Source organism: Hypanus sabinus, chromosome 18 (assembly GCF_030144855.1).
Source record: "Hypanus sabinus isolate sHypSab1 chromosome 18, sHypSab1.hap1, whole genome shotgun sequence".
NCBI classification, from domain to species: Eukaryota; Metazoa; Chordata; class Chondrichthyes; order Myliobatiformes; family Dasyatidae; genus Hypanus; species Hypanus sabinus.
The window spans coordinates 75597116-75617742 of record NC_082723.1 but is presented as its reverse complement, the minus strand read 5'-3'; the positions used below and the strand labels follow the sequence as shown (position 1 = coordinate 75617742).

Here is a 20627-nt window from a genome sequence, read left to right as displayed (position 1 = left end):
TTATTTATTGACATACTGTGCAGAACAGGTAATCCACCCCGATTGTTAACCCTAGCCTGATCACGGAACAACTTACAATGACCCTGTAATCTACCAACTGGTATGTCTTTAGACTGTGGAAGGACACTGGAGCACCTGGTGAAAACTCATGTGGTCACAGGGAGAACATACAAACTCCCTGCAGGCAGAGGTGGGAATTGAACCTGTGTTGCTGGTACTGCAAGCTTTGTGCTTAGCACTACAGTAGGTTAATTGGTTATTGAAAATTGTTCTGTCATTAGGCTAGGATTAGGCTGGGCAGCGTAGCTCAAAGGAACAGTTTATTCCACTTGTATCTCAATAAAATAACTATATATTTCTATATTACTACATGTAGACACACTCAGAACATTAACTTTACACAGTTAATACAATGGATTAGTGAGGGCAATGAGATTTACATGTGTAAACTTTTATTTTTCCCTCTGGTGGCATGTCATGAGGCAGCAGGAAGAGGTCAAATACACATTTTTAACTTGCCAACCAATAAATTTGTACAGTTATGCAAAGTAATATTCACAATGCCTTTGATATCGAAGCTCGCGTTAACAGCAGTTTCCCCCACGGTAAAGGCATCTTACCATCGTGACTAGCATTACATTCTGGGGTGAAGTAGATTGTTAACATCGCTGTGGCGTGTTCCCCAAAATACTTGCTCAATAAAACCAAGAGGTGGGTCTCCTTCTGAATTTGGGAATCCAACAGCATCAAGGCTTCATCTAAACATTGTTGTCACTCAACTTATCCAGTGATACTCATGATTAGCAACAAGGCTTTTTTCCACATTAGGCATAGTGGGGGTTTCCCTCAGTTTAACAGTGAGTGGCACACATCCTTTTTTGGCATGGAAGACCCAAACTGATATGGAACAGTGCTCCATCTGTCCAAGTCAGAACCCTTGAGGCCAAACGCAATATTCAGTGCTAAAGAATGCAAAAAAAAATTTTCTTTTGCATTCACATTCAGTGAAATATTAAATACTTGGCAACATGCAGATACTGGCAATAAATGATTCCTCAAGCTTAAAATCCAGGGAAGAAATGCTGCCTTCTGTAACGTCTTCTCACTACCTTGAGGGTGAACTGTATAAAGAATACAGCTCACATTGCACTAAACCAGTGTCAAACTGGAAAGATGACTTACAGGATGCTGTTATTACCAGATTCCGTTAACTAGATAATACTCGCTTTAATTTCTAATCAGTGCCTCTCAGATTGTATTTACTAATTTTAAAAAAGCTACACTTTAAAGTTGAAATGTAACAATGTAATAAATAACAGTAATAGCAGTCCTTTTTGTAAATCCTCGTGCGGTTGAGGTGCTGTTTCAGCTGGGTGCCTGTGCTCTTATGGAGGTTGTAGTACGCTTTTCATGGATTCGGGGTAGCAGCGGCGAAGCTGGTGCAGTCATCTACATGTTGAAGCCGTAAGCGGGCTGGCTGTAGCCAGTTGGGTAACCATAGGCATAGGCGGGCTGAGGGGGTACTGGAGTAGGGCCGGCTGTCAACATCAACTGCTGACCTGTAAAGAGAGAAGGAAAACCATCAGAAAAGGCCAGAGCAGGCTTGGGTTAAAACAGATTGACTGCCGGGCAGCGTAGCTCAAAAGAACTATTCTGCAATGTATCTCTAAATATAATGCAGTACAGCACAGAAAGACCCTTCAGCCTATTTACCCTGGGCTGACCCCATTTTCTGCCTTGTTCCCTCTATCTACACCCAGACCATAGCAGCCCAGCCCTCTATGTACTTTATATATTTATTCATTGAGATACAGCAAACTGCTCACAATACTCAAGTTAGGTCTCACCAGTGCCTTATCACACCTCAACATTACATCCTCGCTTTTGTATTTTTGTCAAGGGGGCATAATTTTAAGGGGACAGGAGCTTAGGAGGACATCACGAGGTAGGTGCTTTTCTAAAAATACAGAGTGGAGAGCGCAGGGAAAGTGCTGCTGGGGGTGGTAGTAGAGGCAGATACATTAAGGACATTTAAAAGACTCTTAGATAGAGACTTGGAAAAAAATGGAAGGTTATGTGGGAGTGAAAAGTTGGATTGAATTTGGATGAGGTTAAAGGGTCTCACAACATTGTGGGAAAATCGCCTGCACTGCACTATAATGGCCTATGTGCTAACTGGAGTGACAGCAAACTTGATCAATAGAATGGACTTTAGATTGAACAAACTTGCATCTTATTTGCTACCTGCACTGCACTCTGTGGACAACACTCTATTCTTCAATATTGCTTCCCACTTTGTGACTTCAAAACGCGTCTCTGCAGTGGTTAGCACAACTCTTTACAGTACCAGTGACCCAGGTTCAATTTTCATCACTGCCTGTAAGGAGTTTGTACATTCTCCCTGTGATTGTGTGGGTTTCCTCCCACAGTCTAAAGACATACCAGCTGGCAGGTTAATTGGTCTTTACAAACAGTCCTGTGATTGAGGTAGGATTAAATTGGTGTCGCTGAGTGGTGCGGCTTGAAGGGCCCAAATGGTTTGTTCAGCGCTGTATCTTAATAAATAAATAACGGATCAATCTGTATGGACAGCATGCAAAACTAGTTTTCCTCACCAAGACACCATAATAATGAACCAGTTTACTAGGTTTCAAATTACAGCTTAAGAGGCGGTGATCCTCCAGCATTTTGTATGTGTTACTGTGGATTTCAGCATCTGCAGAATCTCTTGCGCTTCTACCCATTAAGCTAGCTTATTTCAGTTAACCGCAGACTTCAGGAGAGCCAGTCCTCACTGGAGGATCTGAGGTGAAGAGTGTTAACAACTTTAAATTCTTGGGTGTTACTATTTCAGGGGATCTGTTCTGGACCCAGTGTAAAAGTGCAATTGTGAAGAAAGCACAGCAGTTCCTTAGGAGTCTGCGGAGATTTGGCATGATATCTAAAGCTATGACAAACTTCTATGGATATGCAGTGGACAGTGTATTAATTGGCTGCATCATGGCCTGGTATGGAAACATCAAGCCCTTGAACAGAAATCCTACAAAAGGTAGTGGATTTGGCCCAGTACATCACAGGTAAAGCCCTCCTCACCACTGAGCACATCTATAAGAAATGCTGTTGTAGGAAAGCAGCATCCGTCATCAGAGATCCCCATCATTCAGGTCATGTTCTTTTCTCGCTGCTACCATCAGGTAGAAGGTACAAGAGCCTTAGGGCTCACACCACCATGTTCAGGATCAGTTACCACCCCTCAAAATCAGGCTCTTGAACAAAAGAAGCTAACTGCACTCACTTGCCCATCCACTGAGATGATGCCACAACTAATGATCTCACTTTAAAGACCATCTCACATTCTTGTTATTTATTGCTACTTATTTATATTTGTATTTGCAGTCTTCTGCACTCTAGCTGAACTTTCATTGATCCTGTTATAGTTACTATTCTTCAGATTTGCTGAGATTTGCCTGCAGGAAAATGAATTTCAGGGTTGCATATGGTAAATTATATGTACCTTGATAATAAAATTTAGTTTCAACTTTTGACTGCAGAAACTTACCAAATACTAGTGGAGCTGGTTCAGTTACTTGCTCTTCATCTTTCCTTAAGCTATCTAAAGCATCAAGTTTATCCACCTGGAGTATAAAGACATGTACAAATCAGTCACAGTTTGTGCTTTTCATTAACAACAGGCATAATAACTCAGCTATTCACACCACAGAAATGCATACAAGAGCCACACAAAAAAGTGAGTTTAATCTACAACGGCTGATGCCAACATCTACTGCTTAGATTATCCAAGGTGGTAAGAGAATACAGATAAGACACTAGGAGACAATACAACAATCAGTTAAGACAAATACACTCAGTGGCCATTTTATTATGAGGTACACCTGCCTATTAATGCAAATATCTAATCAGCCAATTATGTAACAGCAAGTCAACGTATAAAAGCATGCAGATGTGGTCAAGAGGTTCAGCTGTTGTTCAGACCGAACATCAGAATTGGGGAAGAAATGTGATCTAAGTGACTTTGACCATGGAATGATTGGTTTGACTAACACAGAAACTGCCGATTTTCTGGGATTTCTATGCAGAACAGTCTCTAGAGTTTATAGAGAGTGGTGCGACAAACAAAAAAAAAATCCAGTGAGCAGCAGTTCTGTGGGCAAAAACACTTCGTTAATGAGAGAGGCCAGAGGAGAATGGCCATACTGGTTCAAGCTGACATGAAGGCAAATAACCACACATTATGTGAAGAAGAGCATCTTTGAACACGCAACACATCAATCCTTGAAGTGGATGGGCTACAGCAGCAGAAAATCACATATACTCAGTGGCCACTTTGTTAGGTACAGGAGGTACACTGGGTGTATAATGCAGTTCAATAAATGTTAAAACAGATTGCAAAACACCATGACAATTTTTTCTGAATGTCTTAGTTTTTCCTAATTATTCCCTTTCTAGCAGGTGAAATAAAAATTGACATGTGAAACATGTCTTGCTGTGGCTACAGGTGGGTTGTGGGGCAACAGCGGTCAGAGGTGTAAATGCCAAAGACAAATAATTAACTGTAAAATTCTCCCAGTAGATTCTTGCTAAGTTAACTTTAGCATTGCAAGGGAATTATCTATTATTTTTAAACAAAAAGCTGAGAACTGAATCTGTGCGGATCTGAAATAACATCTCCACCTGGCTGACAATCAACAATGGTGCACTTCAAGGGTGTGCTTAGTCCATTGCTCTACTCTATCTATACCCATGACTGTGAAGCTAGGCACAGCTCAAATGCCATCTATAAATTTGCTGATGGCAGAATTTCAGATGGTGATGAGAGGGCGTACAGGAGCGAGATAGATCAGCTGGTTGAGTGGTGTTGCAGCAACAACCTTGCACTCAACATCAGTAAGACCAAGGAACTCATTGATGACTTCAAAAAGGGCATCAAGGGAACAAACACCAGTCCTCAGAGGGATCAGAGTGATTTCAAGATCCTGGGTGTCAATATCTGAGGAACTAACCTGGACCCAACATATCGATGCAGCTACAAAGAAGGCTCGACAGTGGCTATATTTCATTAGGAGTTAGAGGAGATTTGGTATGTCACCAAAGATGCTTGCAATTTTCTACAGATGTACTGTGGAGAGCTTTCTAACTGGCTGCATCACTGCCTGGTGTGAGGGAAGGCTACTGCACAGGATTGAAGTAAGCTGCACAGCTGTAATCTTAGTCAGCGCTATCATAAATAAAATATGGAAATTTCAAATATAAATACACAAGTTAGCTTATATACGTAGATTGATTGTATTCCCATAAAGGGGCACTAGACATAGAAGTATATGCAAGGTAACTCTGACAGGAAATAATAAAGCTGGGGATGTGGCAGGGGTAGCTCGGGGTGGACATGTTGATCAGCCTTACTGCTTGGGGAAAGTAACTGTTTTTAAATCTGGTGGTCCTGATGTGGATGCTATGTAGCCTGCTCCCTGATGGGAGTGGGACAAACAGTCCATGAGCAGGGTGGGTGGGATCCTTCATCACGTTACTGGCCCTTTTTGTATACATGTCCTTTCATGGAATGTCAGATATTGTGGTGTTAAACAGTAATTAACCCATCCAAAAATCTTAGTTTTTTTTTTGCAGAAGTCTGATTTATTCACAGAAGCATACTTTCTTTGGAACTATTGAATTCCTGTTTGCTAATTCAGCTCATTCCACAGAACTCGAACATGGCAATATTCCAAGATATGAACAGCCCATCAGCAGCTGGTTTAAACACATGCGGGGTTTTCTCTGAACTGGTTCATGTTATAACAGAAGTAGGTATTCAGGGATTCTGGTTCATTGGGGCAGCCTTTATTTGGGACAACTCTTGAACAAAAACTAATCAAGAAAACTTAAGGGATTTCCTTCATTTATTTGGGACACTTTGCCACTTAATTAGGACTGGAGAACATTGCCAAACTGTTTCTGACTATGTCAGTCACGTGCACTTGTGTGGCTCCTAGACACTACACAGTGCTCAGAGCAAACAGTTCATAAATAGCAACAGTTACGTGTGCTTATGTTATGTTATCCATTTGGGCCGATGGCCAAATTCAAAAAGTGATTTTTAGAACACAGAAATCTACAGCACATTACAGGGTCCTTCAGCTCACAATGTTGTGCCGATCATGTAACTTATTCTAGAAACTGCCCATAATTACTCTATGGCACAGCCTTCAATTTTTCTAAACTCCATGTACCAAAATTGATAATTTTGTTTTTTTAGTTTTGACTTCAAAAAGTTTCAGTCTATCACCAAGATGCCACAAAAATTGTTGACACCAGCCAACATTACTACACACAGGAAGGCAACAGGGCAGTCCATTATCTGTAGCAGGTGTCAGTGTTGATTTTTCTCAGTTACAGTCAATCGAAAGAAGACTGGATGAATTCCTCTGTCAATAACTATTAGGAACTAGTACAGTTTTATAGTACGGTAGTGCTATTGGCAGTGTTCTAATTTGTTCAGTAATTTCATTTAAATATATAATTTGTTACTCAGTTAAACTGTAGATTGACATTTAAAAAAACAACACACCTTTTAACTATATCCATGAAACTTCATCTAGTTGGGACAGCCTTATAACTGGGCCAAACTGGTCCTGTTGTGTCCCAATTAACCAGAATCCACCACATTATGGAAGGGAGAGAGTAAGGGTAATTTAGATAACCTGTTTGATTGGTAATACACAAGAACCTCAAGATGTAGAAAGAATAAAGTTAGTGAACCGAAGTGCATTAGGTAGAACAGATGGCAAGCATGTAGAAAGAATACCATTAGTGAATCCAAGTGCTTTAGGTAGAGCAGACAGCAAGCAGTTAGTTGGATTTTTATGTTTAGTCCACAACTACATCAGATTTACACTGCACTCCATTAAGGACAGTTTAAGGATCTCCCTCTAAAAGCAGTTAGAAATCCTGAGCTAGTAGTTATGGGCTGAGGAATCCAGACTACGTTAGCAAAAAGAAAAAGCAGATGGTCACCTTTTCCATTATTTCATCAACCTGCAAGAAAATTCAGAGGTGAAACTTGAGACCTAGAGCAAAAGCACAGATGAAAGAAAATCACAGGAATATCAGGCAGCAAAAATGTGACTCAGCCAGAATGATTATACAAGTGAAAAAAAAAGGGTACCAAGATGCCAACTTTGGTTTGATCACAAACTTCCAGAACCTATAGCACTCACCAATACTTCAGAAGGAACAGTAGGAGCCTGCACTGCCATCTTATTGGATCAGATAGCATGAATTAACCGTTCCCTAGTTCTTCATATCCCTTAATACCCGTGACAAGTAACACAAATCTCAGATTTATACAATGACAACTGACCTAACATCAACAGAGGGCAGCAGAGTCAAGTGGCGGTTAGCGTAAGACTATTACAGCACAGGAGACCTGGCTTCAATTCTAGCCGCTGTCTGTAAGGTACACTGGAGGAACTCAACAGGCCAAGCAGCGTCTGTGATAAAAAGTCTCAGCCTGAAATGTCAACAAAATGTTTATTCATTTCCACAGATGCTGCCCGAGCTGCTGAGCTCCTCTAGTATTGTAATTGTTGCTCCAGCTTTCAAGCATCTGTAGAACCTCTTATGTAAGCTTCGCGTACTCTCAAACGCAAAGCCTCATACTCATATTGCATTTCCAATATACACAAGTTCACTTGCACTCATGCCAACTGTTATGTAAACATTTGCAAAGATTTGGAGCAACTCCCCCAGTACTTTATACAACTTCCGATCAAATACATGAACTTTGCTCTGTACATAATGCCTACAAATGTAGGCCCACCAAGCTCAGTCAGAAAGACTTGCTCCAGACTGAAATTTCATACTAATAACATTAAATTCTCAATTTTTTTTATTTAGAGGTACAGTACAGAAGAAGCCCTTCTGTCCCAAGAATCCCACACCAGTCAATTACATCCGTGTGACTGTTGGAAACCAGCATTTTTTAAAAATGCTTCATTAGATGAAGTAATGCAAGATCCTCTCACTGGCTATGTGTTGGCACATTAACCATGTGATGGAATTGTGCAACCATTGACTGACTTATTCTTATCTAAGGAATCCTCTGTTATCTTGAGTACAAAGGATAGATTTTTCATAGGTGTCATCTTATCTTTCTTTGCCTTCTCCACTTTGCTTTTCATTGAATCTCTGCTTTGCCTCTCAGCTCTTCGCTTAGTACATGTATGTTTGTTTAAACTTTAAGATAAACTATTAAAAATTAAAACTCACCATTCTTAAGAATCAGAAAAGTAACAGATCCAACAGCTATCTGATCACCATTTCACTGTTTTAAAAAAATACTTTTTATGAGATTTGTACTTTAACAAACTCATGTATTTTTAACAGTATGCAGTGGTCCATCTTCACTTACTGGTAGATAACCGTACAGCAGTTAATCTAACAGTTGATCACATTTCTCATTTTTCACTGGCTAAGTATTAGCACATTACCCACGTGATGTAATTGCACAACCATTGATTGGTTCAGTTATTTGAGGAATTTCTCTTTTCACAATAATAAAGGTGATGAATCTTTTAGAGGCTCCATAAGATGGTGCCAGCATACTACACTCCCTCAGTTGACATCTTCTAAATGGCAAATATAAATAAGCTTTTAACTTCTTTTACGTCTGTTTTTCACCTTAAATGTGTTTCTGGGACTGATAGAGCCTGTGATTCACAGCCTGGAAATAGAGGGGTTCAGCGTTTCGCTGGCTCCGAGAAGATTCTGGGAAGTGAGTGTGTGCTCGACAGCCTTGATGTGAAGGAACTTTGAGATGGGGCATGAGCTGATGTTCGACTCCATTTCTCCATTTACAGCGGCCAGTAATGGTCAATTAAAGCAAGGGTTTCAGCGCCAACTGTTTTCCTTTCGATCGCTGCCAGAGAAGGAGTCTGTGAGCGGCCCATCAACGCGGCAGGCAGGTAGGCCTCCTCTGTCTTTCGGAGATACTATAGATACTGTGATTCCACGCTTATGGATTGAACTATTGCATATATGGACTGTGGACTTTTTCAGACATGGTTTCTATATTCTGTGCTTAAAAAAAAAATTGGTTGCTCCATTTTTGTTTTGTTGTGTGAGGGGAGGGGTTTTTCTGTTAGCTTTTTGTGTGTGTATGGGGGGGGAGTGGGTCAAAGTTTGTTTTGTTTTGTATTGTATTGGGGTGGGGGGGTTGATGATCTGGATGCCATTCTTTTTTGTACGGGGTGGGGAGGGGTTTTGATGTTCCTCTCTGAATGACCTGTTCTTTCTTTGTTACCTGGCTACCTGGAGAAATACAAATTTCAGAGTTACATACAGATGTAATAAATGATAATAAATGAACCTTTGAACTTTTATCTCGGCTTCTGACTTCTTTTCATTCCTCTTAGCTTCATTTCTCGGCTCTTTATTTAATCTGTGTAGTATTTGTATGTCTGTTTGGACTTCAAAAATAAATGATTGTTAAGAACTAAGACTGCTCACCATTCCCGACTCCTGGAAGAACCCCAAGGATTGGAAGATAACCAGAAATCCGACATGACCAATTAAAGTACTAACTTTGTACTTTTTGGAAGATGGGAGGAAACTGGAGAACCCAAAGAGAATTCACATGGCCATGGGGAGAATGTAGAAACCCCTTAGAGACAGCGGTGAGAATGAACGTGGGCAATGCGCTGCAATCGCTAAGCTACCCTGCCATCCAAGGTATGTTAACTGGTAACTAATAAAGGTTCAAACTTTACTGATATTAAAAAGCTCACTTACTTTGCTGAGGTATTCTCTCATAACTTGAATAAAGTATGGCATCGCAAAGTCCATAATGTTATGCCTCCATGAGAGCTCAAGAACCACGTCTGGCCGTAACAGATCATAGCATGTGAATAGACAAGAGGCAAAGCATTCTTGTTTGCCCTCTTCTAGAAACCACTGTAACAGCTTCTCGGAGAGCTCTGTGTCCTTGGACTCTGCTGCATATTGCATTGCATCCTAGAAAAATTGAGAACTCAGAATCAAGTTTGAAAGTCACAGCCGAACTCAGTAAGTGATACTTGTACGGGTGCTTGCCTTGTATAGACGGTCCTTTTTACACAGCTCCACACTCTGCTTCCAGCGATTGTTACCTTTGTAGAGATAAGCAGCGATGCGCCTAAATTCAATTAGCTCATGCTTTTCTAGGCGCTGAGCGAGGCTGATGTTGTCAAAATTATCATATGCATCGATGGATGTACGCAAACCCTGCAGAGAAACAGAAGTGACACTAGATCGCTGGACGAGTCACTGATAAAACTTAACTCAAATTTAAACGTGTTTATACTTTCTCCCATGATCTGTAGACAATAAAACCATAAGACACAAAGCAGAATTAGGCCACTCAGCCCATTGACTGTGCTCACTATTCCATCACGGCTGATTTATTATCCTGTTAAACCCCATTCTTCTGCATCCTTCCTGTAACATTGATGACCTTACTAATCAAGAGTCTATCCAACCTGCACTTTAAATATACCAAATGACCTGGCCTCCACAGCCCCCTGTGCCAATGAATATCACAGATTCACCACCCTGTCCAAAGAAATTCCTCCTCATCTCTGCTAAAGTGGGATGCCCTGAAGACACAAGACATAACAGGAGCAGAATTAGGCCATTCAGCCCATTGAGTCTACTCTGTCATGGCTGATCCCAGATCCCACTCAACCCCATACACCTGCCTTCTTGCCAGAACTTTTGATGCCCTGACTGATCAGGAAACGATCAACCTCCACCTTAAATATACATAAGGACTTGGCCTCCATAGCAGTCTGTGGCAGAGCATTCCATAGATTTACTACTCTCTGGCTAAAAAAAACTCCTCCTTACCTCTGTTCTGAACGGTTGCCCCTCAATTCTGAGACTGTGCCCTCTAGTTCTGGATACCCCCTTCATAGGAAACATCCTCTCCAGATCCACCCTATCCAGTATCAAAGCTGCCAAACGCTCCTCATATGTTAACCTCTTCATTCCCAGAATCATTCTAGTGAAACCCCTCTGGACTCTCTCCAATGACAATACACCCTTTCTGAGATATGGGGCCCAAAACTGTTCACAATATTCCATGTGTGGTCTTATAGAGGCTCAGCATTATCTCTTAGTTTTTATATTCTATTCCCCTTAAAATAAATGCCAACATTGCATTTGCCTTATTTACCACAGACTCAACCTGTAAATTAACCTTCAGGGAGTCTTGCACGAGGACTCCTAAGTCCCTCTGCACCTCTGATGTTTGAACCTTCTCCCCATTTAGATAATAGTCTGCATTACTGTTCCTTTTACCAAAATGCATTATCATACATTTCCCCTGTATTTCATCTGCTACTTTTTTGCCCATTCTTCCAATTTGTCTAAGTCCTGCTTCAATCACATTGCTTCCTCAGCACTACCTATCCCTCCACCTATCTTTATATCATCTGCAAACTTTGTCACAAAGCCATCAATTCCATTATCTAAATCATTGACAAACAATGTGAAAAGTAGTGGTCCCAATACAGACCGAGGAACACCACTAGTCTCTGGCAGCCAAGCAGTAAAGGCCCCCTTTATTCCCACCGCCTCCTGTCTGTCAGCTATTCCTGCTATCCATGCCAGTATCTTTCCTGTAATGCCATAGGATTTTATCTTGTTAAGCAACCTCACATGTGGCACCTTATCAAACACCACCTGAAAATCCAAGTAAATGATATCCACTGCTTCCCCTTTCTCCACACTGCTTGTTACTTCCTCGAAGAACAGATTTGTCAGGCAAGGTTTCCCTTTATAGAAGCTATACTGACTTTGACATATTTTATCATTAGCCTCCAAGAGTCTTGAAACCTCATCCTTAATTATAGACTCCAACACTTTCCCAACCACTGACATTAGACTAACTGGCCTATAATTTGCTTACTTTTGTCTTCTTCCCCTCTTAAAAAGTGGAGTGACATTTGCAATTTTCTAGTTCTCCAGAAACCTTGCCAGACTCGAGTGATTCTTGAAGGATCATGACCAATGCATCTATTCAGCAACCTCTCTCAAAACTCTGCTATGTAGTCCATCTGGTCCAGGTGACTTATCCACTTTAAGACCTTTGAGCTTGCCTAGCACTTTTTCCTTTGTAATAGCAATGACACTCAAGAACCTCTGGCACACTACTAGTGTCTTCCACTGTGAAGACAGATGCAGAGTGCTCATTCAGTTTATCTGCCATTTCTTTGTCCGCCATTACTAGCTCACCAGTATCATTTTCCAGTGGTCTAGTATTGACTCTAACACCCCCCCCCCCCATAAGGGTATCCTGCTCTATATTATTGGCTAGTTTGCCCTCGCATTTCATATTTTCCCCTCTTACAGCTTTTTTAGTTGCCTTTTGTTGGATTTTAAAAACTTCCCAATCATTCAACTTCTCACTCACCTTTGCTACCTTATATATCCTTTCCTTGGCTTTTATGCATTCCTTAACTTTCCCTGCCATTTGAGAACTTCTTGCTCTGTGGGACATATATATCCTGCGCCTTATGAACTATTTCCAGAAACTTCAGCCACCTCTGCTCTGCCATCATCCTCGCCAGTATCCTCCTCCAATCCACCTGTGCAAGCTCCTCTCTCATGCCTCTGTAATTCCCTTTTTTCCACTGCGATACTGATAAATGTGAAATATGCTTCTCCATCTCAAATTGCAGTATGAATTTATCATATTGTGGCGACCCATTTCCTGGCGCATCCGAACCGACTCACAATTAGATAGCCTACGGGGGTTTGCGAGCACAGAGCTTTGGAGCCTCTGCGCCGTGGGGGCACGCAGTGCTAAAATTACGACACGGAGTCGGTAACTGCAGTCGAAGGAAAAACTTTATTCGAAAACTTCAGCCTCACTTTTAAGCCTCCCTCAACTGGCCCCCCATGGCGCAGAGGCTCCAAAGCTCTGTGCTCGCAAACCCCCGTAGGCTATCTAATTGTGAGTCGGTTCAGATGCGCCAGGAAATGGGTTGCCACAATATTATCACTGCCTCCTAAGGGTTCTTTTACCTTAATCTCCCTAATATGATCTGGGTTATTACACAACACCCAATCTAAGATAGCCCTTCTCTGAGTAGGCTCAAGCATAAGGTGCTTTAAAAAGCCATCTCGTAGGAATTCAACAAATTCCCTTTCTTGCACTCCAACACCAACTTTATTTGCTCAATCCCCTTACATATTGAAGTCCCCCATTACAATTGTGCCATTATCCTTGTTACATGCCTTTTCCAGCTCCCTTTGCAAACTTAACCCCATGTCTTGGCTACTATTTGGAGGCCTATATACAATTACCATAATGGTATCTTACCCTTGCTTTTCTTAAATCCACCCACAAAGATTCAACATTCTCTGACCCTATGTCACCTCTTTCTAAAGATGTAATTCCATCTCTTACGAACAGAGCCACACCACTACCTATGCCTTCCTGCCTGTCCTTTTGATACAAAGTATAGCCTTTGATGTTAAGCTACTGACTATGGCCTTCTTTCAGCCACAACTCAGTGATGCCCAAATATCATACGGACCATTCTCCAATTGCACCATGAGTTTGTCCACCTTATTCCAAATGCTACATGCATTTGAATACAGCACATTCAGTCCTATATTCTTTGCCCTTTTGAATTTTGCCTCTGTGGTACAATTTAATTCTTTGCTCTGTATGCATTTGTACCCAATCATTGACTTGTCCTTCCTTACATTATGTTACATTCATCAGTTACTTTATATGAAGCTGTGCCTTCTGGTTCTATACTCCCCCAACTTTCAGAAATATCCCCCCAACATCCAGTCTATCTGGGCCTTTCCATATTGGATGCCCTCCGATTCTTCCGACGAGTACAGGTCCAAAGCTGTCAAACGCTCCTCATTCGTTAACCTTCTCATTCCAGGGATCATTCTTGTGACAGCCCCCCAACCCCCCCACCTGATCCTCTCCAATACCAGCACATACTTTCTTAGATATCACTTGCTTGCTGTGTGCCATGTTGTATGACGTGAGCGATTGTGGTCTTTCCATGACAAGATTACTCTTGGCAAATTTTTCTACAGAAGTGGTTTGCCATTAGCTTCTTCTGGGCAGTGTCTTTTCAAGACGGGTGACCCCAGCCATTATCAATACTCTTCATAGATTGTCTGCCTGGGATCACTGGTCGCATAACCAGCAATTGTGATATGCACCAGCTGCTCATATGACCATCCACCACCTGCTCCCATGACTTCACATGACCATGATCAGGGCGGCTAAGCAGATGCTACACCTTGCCCAACGATGACCTGTAGGTCATCGTTGGCTAGTGGAAGGAAAGAGCGCCTTACACCTCCTTTGGTAGAGATATATCTCCAACCACACCCAGGACAGAAGTAGCTGGATTATAAAGTGAGCCCACGCTCATGGAGGGTAGAACACGGATCAGACTGCACAGGAAGAAGCAAGCATCTCCACTCAGCCACCCACTTCCTTAGATAAGGGACCTAATCTACTCAGAATGCTCTGTGCAGTCTAACCAATGCCTCAAAACCTTAGCAGGCCCAGCAGGAATGTCACTTCCAATGAGATAAAGCTCCTTTGCACAAACTATAGGTCACGTAAATAAACGGACCATTGATGGCTAAAGGTGAAGAACATTTTTTTTTATCCGTAGAGTTAAACATCCTTCCAAGAGATTTTCAGTTATGCAGTACATAACATAGTACAACCTTGACCCAAGGTTGTAAACTCTTGCCACTATTCTGATGCCAGATGAGACACTGATTATAACCAGTTAAGCCAGGAATGCTCTTATTTTAGTAGGGAATTCAACCAGAATTGAGAGTTAGATTGCAGTTTCAGGACTGGTGTCTTTGCAGTAAACAGAAGCGGAGTAAAAGATGTGTGATTTACCAGAACAGAGATTGAACAGGCTGGCATAAACAGAAGAGATTTTACAGATGTTGTAAACCCAAAGCAACACACAGTTGAAACCCCACATGACAGCTGGTAAATTATAATTTTAAGTAATGAGATAATTGGGAACATGCATTGCTAAATTGAGTCAAGAGCAACACACACAAAATGCTGGAGGAACTCAACAGGTCAGGCAGCATCTATGGAAATGAATAGACAGTCGACATATCAGACTGAGACCCTTCTACAGGACCTGCCAGAATAAAAAGGTGAGTGGAGGGGAAGGAAGCTAGTTGGAAGGTGATAGGTGAAGCCAAGTGGGTAGGAAAGTTAAAGGGCTAGAGAGGAAGGAGTCTGACATGAGAGGAGAGGACCATAGGAGAATGAGAAGGGTGAGGTGATAGGCAGATTGGAAGAGGTAAGAGGCCAGACTGGGGAATAGAAGGGTGGGGGGAAGGGGGAGAGAACTTATTTTTAAAACTGGAAATCAATATTCATGCCATCAGCTTTGAGGCTGCCCAGACAGAATACAGGGTGTTGCTCCTCCAACTTGAGGGTGGCCTCATCTTAGCCCAAGAAGCTGCCATTGACTGACAGGTCAGAACAGACTGGTGATCTTTTCTAGAGCAGAAGCTTGAAGAGTGACTCAAATTAATGGAGATTGGTGGAGAAGTGTGCAGGGGTGTAGGGTGGTGCAGGCAAGATCAGTAAACATAAACAAGCCCCTAATAAATCCAATAGGAGAAGCATTGCTAATTGCAGGGACAGGCTGAAGTGAACTGTTGCATTTAGAGAGAGGATGGATATGGTCATGGAGTAATGAATCACAATGAGCAATAGTTTGCATTACATATTCCTTGAAAGCTTAATAACAGGACAGCATTGCCACATACCTGGTAATCCTCCTCTTCGGTGAGCAGGTTATTCAGAGCTTCATTCACTGACTTATTATTGTGATTCTGAACTGATCGCAGGTATGGCTTAATCAGCGGCAACTGGCCCACCTGTAATCAGACAGAATGCACTCAGTCCCGTACCATTAGAAATGTTTTCAAAGTTCAAAGTACATTTATGATCAAAGTATGTATAAATTATACAACCTTGAAATTCGACCGCTTACAGGCCGCCACAAGAGGCCCGAAAGAACCCAATTAAAAAAAGAGATCAATACACTCCCAATGCGCAGAGAGAAACAAAAACACAAATCCTGCATACAATACTAAGAAACAACAGCATTCAGAATGAAAGTGAATCCAAAGAGACAAAGCCCAGAGCATAGCTTCAGTCTCAGATCATTACAGTAAGGCATATCAGCATGAAGCTCGCAGACATGAAGCCTTACAGCAGCTTCAGTGCTGAGAGGGAGTAAACCGGCCCCACCCTTGCCTCCAGTGCTGACCATTTCCCTTTGTCCAATGCTGGCTCATCCCCTACACTAGGAACTGTGCCCTGCTGCAGAAATATGCTCTGGGTCTGGTCCCGATGCCACGTTCCAACCCACACAGAACTTACCAAATTATTTTCATACATGCATCAGTGAAAGTAGTGGCTCACCTTGCTGAAAAAGGTGACTGCCCTGGTATGGTCCAAGCGTGGTGACAATACCATCAGGAGATCGTTGATTAATAGTGGTTTGAAGTCCAAATAGAACTGCAAGGCCTTGTAATACAATTCCACATTGGCAACCTGAGGGAATAATTCAAGTGATCACAAGGTTAAAAAGGAAACATATCTCGCATTGAGAATTATATCGTAACAGCATTCTTAGGAGAGGTTCTGATACATCATAGGGGACTGGAAATTAAATGTAGTAGCTGCCAAGTCATCAAAATAGACAGGTAGCATAATAGGACAGAAGAGTCATAGAGAAGTACAACACAGAAAAAGGCCCTTCATCCCATCTAATCTGTGCCAACCCATTTAAACAGTCTACTGCCAGTCATAGCCCTACTATCCACGTACCTATCCGAACTTCTTTTAAATGTTGAAGTCAAACTCATGCACCAGTTCGTTCCATTCTCACCACCTTCTGAGTGAAGAAGTTTCCCCTCATGCTCCCCTTAAACATTTCACCTTTTACCTGTAACCCATGACCTCTAGTTGTAGTCCCATCCAACCTGTGAAAAAAGACCGCTAGCATTTACCCTATCTATGTTCCTTATAATTTTGTATACTGCTATCAAATTTCATCTTAACCTTCTATGTTCTAAGTATTACAATCCTAACCTATTCCATCTTTCTCTTCTTAACTCAAGTCCTCCAGACCCAGCTACTTTCTTGTGAATTTTCTCTGCAATCTTTCATCTGATTTACATCTTTCCTGTGGGTAGGTGACCAAAACTGCACACAATACTCCAAATTAGGCCTCACCAATGTCTCATACAACTTCAACATAACATCCCACCTCCTGTACACAATATTTTGATCTATGGCCAACGTGCCATTAGCTTTATAACATTTCACAATAGGCACTTTGCCTACGATGTTGCGCTGAGTTTTTAATCTACTCTAAGATCAATCTGACTCTTCCCTCTTACACTATCCCTGGCAGGGTGTTCCATGTACCACCATACTCTCTGATATCCCCTACTGCACCAGTCACCTTCAAATTATGCCCCCTTGTATTAGCCACTTCCATCCTGGGAGAAATCCCTGACTATACAATCGATCCATGCCTCCTTGTACAGCATTACCAACAAGATTGGTTCCTTAAGGTTGTTGCGGCTGGAGATGATAATGGGGGCAAGCTCCCACTTCCTATTAAATGCTGCCAATGGTGCGAGCCTCAAACAGTCTCTGACAACCAAGTCCAGCTTCCTGCCTTCACGTGCGGCTTATCTACTAAGTTCAGCTGAACCATTTCTACTGGCAGGAGAAGGGGCAAAGGCAGGTTACTGGCTCCTTAAAACCAGTTGCTTTGGGCATATGGGGTGTCAGCTGTAGTTGGCAGCTCATTTAGGAGAAGAGACACCCTGATCTCAAACCTCTGCTGCCTTGTGAGTAAAACCAGAGGGAAAAATCCTGAGCTGGAGTCCTTAATGCAGTCCTACATTGAGTTCAAGGCTGACTGGCAACACCTGCAATGCTGCTGATACCAAACTTTATCAATTAGCAGTATTCCTTTGGGTTCATCAGATGCGTGGCGAGGGAGGGAGCTTGCTACATGAGGAGCATCTTGTACTGTCGAGGCTTGCCGATCCAGACAGATAGGATGTAACATTCATGGTCAACCCTGACTGATGAAGTACTCAAAAGCAAACAAGATTAGGAAATACCTTTGCTATAATATCTTTGTACTGTCCTTCCTTCCAGGCATCGGTGGGGTGATTCATCATGGTGATGACAGCATTGTCATACTCTTCGTATTTATCATACAGGAAGACCAGCTCAGCCCACAGGTGTGCCTGCTCAGCAGCTCGCAGAACCTGGAAAACAGGCAGAACCAAGCACAGTGTAAAAGGAACCACTCCACCTCAAGATTCCAAATAAACTGCTTGGTTCTAGATACAATTTGGATTACTGTTGTACATGTGCTGAAATACATAAAAATCCTTATTCTGTGCTACCTACACAGAAAATCTCATCACATCAGTGCACTGAGATAGCACATGTGAAAATAATACCAGAAAGTAGAATAAAGTGTTATAGATTGTGGAGTGGTTAGCAACAGTGACCTGGGTCAATTCCTGGGTCTGTAAGGAGTTTGTACGTTTTCCCCATGATCTCATGGGTATTCTCTGGGTGCTCTGATTTCCTCCCACAATCCAAGAGCGTACCAGTTGCTGGGTCCCGTGATTAGGGTTGCTGGGTAATGCAGCTCGAAGGGCTAGAAGAACCTGGTCCAAGCTGTATCTCAATAAATAAAGGAGCAAGGCCATGGCAAAGTAGATTGAGGTCACGAGTCCATCTTACCATACCAGGTCAATTCAATAGCCTGAAAACAGTAGGATAGATCCTGCCAGTAAGCCAGGTGCAATGTACTTGCAGGCTTTTGCATCTTCTGTTTAATGGGACAAGGAGATGAGAGAAAGTCTAGAGTGTGTAGGGTCTTCGATTATACTGGCTGTGTTATTGAGGTAGCAAGTTACGGCCATTTATAAATGGTCTTAAAACTAGAAAAAAATTCTACAGCTGTGGAAAGAAATTAACATGTCAAGTTAAAAAACCTTTGTTAGAATTGGGAACGGGAATGGTTTTAAGCTGCAGGGAATTGGAAGGACTGAGAGAACAAAGTGTGAGGTCAGGGATAAGTTTTTACAGATGTACTATGGACAGCATTCTAACTGGCTGCATCACCATCTGGTTTTGGGGGTTGCAGGGGGGAGGGGGTGGCTACTACACAGGATCAAAGTCAGCTGCAGAGAGTTGTAAAATTAGTCAGCTCCTTCACAGGCACTAGCCTCTGTGGTATCCAGGACATCTACAAGGAGCAGTGCCTCAAAAAGGTGGTGCTCATCGTTAAGGATCCCCATCATTGCCTCAGTTGGGAAGGAGGTACAGAAGCCGAAGGCACACACTGAACAATTCAGCAACAGCTTTTCCCCCTCTGCCATCAGATTCCTGAATGGGCATTGAACCCATGAACACTACCTCACTTCTTAAACATTTATTTTATTTCGCTCTAACTGTGCTGCGTGTGCGTGTATATACACACACAAAGTAATTCTTTTTTACCCGTCATCTTGTATTGCATTGTACTGCTACCACAAAGTTAACAAACTCCATGACATATGCCAATATTAAAACTGATTCTGACTGATAGGTTAATGAGAGAACATGACTAAGGATTAAAACTGAGAAGTAGAACTGTGGGAAATTGAAGCCACACTAATGGAGCTAAAACACAAAACCAGCAAGTTCTGATGCAGATAAGAAGATAACTCGAGGGTCTGCAAAGCTTCAATGTGCTGTAACATTGCAATTGGCATGGACAAATCAGAGTGAAAGACAAGCACCAGGAAGCCCTGCAAAGAGTCACCCAGTTTCTCCAATACAGAATGGTAGTGCAGCTGAATCACTTTTTCACTGGAAGGATGAGTTGGATTGCTGGGCGGTTGGAAAGGAAGGGCTGAAAAATGTGCATGGGAAAGTGCTATAAGGAGAGAGGCTGCTGGAGACAAATCATCACCACGTCACGTATGACGTGGACGATCATGATCTTTCCATGACCACAACTGTTTTTGGCAAACCTTTCAAAAGAAGTGTTTGCCATTGCCTTCTTCTGGGCAATGTCTTCACAAGATGGGAGACCCCAGCCATTATTAATACCCTTAAGTGATTTGCAACCTGTCATCAGTAGTCACATAACCAGGATTTGTAATATGTACCTGCTCCTATGATTTCACTCGGCCCCGATTAGGTGGGGGGGGGGGGGCTGAGCAGGTGCTACACGTTGCCCAAAGGTGACCTGCAGACTAACTTCATGGTTCTTCAGGTAGACACACATCTCTCCACCCTGCTACCCATGGAGACAGAGCAGCAGACGAAAAAACACAAAGGAACATGAAGGCTGTGCGCAGTTCAAGAGGTGGCCTTCACTTCTTAAAACTCCACTGGTGCTGTATAAAGGATGTCATAGTATGAGCACAAAATGCAGTCACTGCATCCTGTCTGTTGGTGGCTCACCTTTTCCTGGACAGCCCCATGAATCTATTTTTAATACTCATCCAATTCCTCA

The 20627-nt window shown here is 42.2% G+C and overlaps 1 protein-coding gene across 1 annotated transcript in view; it reads right to left on the bottom strand.

Moving 5' to 3' along the window:
* Positions 1-307: 307 nt before the first annotated feature.
* cltcl1 (clathrin, heavy chain-like 1) overlaps positions 308-20627 on the bottom strand; it is a 146085-nt gene continuing 125765 nt past the window's right edge. The window contains exons 26-32 of the mRNA XM_059943697.1: positions 18226-18375; positions 16505-16636; positions 15844-15954; positions 10105-10275; positions 9805-10026; positions 3560-3635; positions 308-1559 (exon numbers count right to left, since the gene is read on the bottom strand). Of these exons, the coding sequence (XP_059799680.1) occupies positions 1450-1559; positions 3560-3635; positions 9805-10026; positions 10105-10275; positions 15844-15954; positions 16505-16636; positions 18226-18375 (972 nt within the window). The 3' untranslated portion in view covers positions 308-1449. The remainder of the gene's footprint in view (positions 1560-3559; positions 3636-9804; positions 10027-10104; positions 10276-15843; positions 15955-16504; positions 16637-18225; positions 18376-20627) is intronic.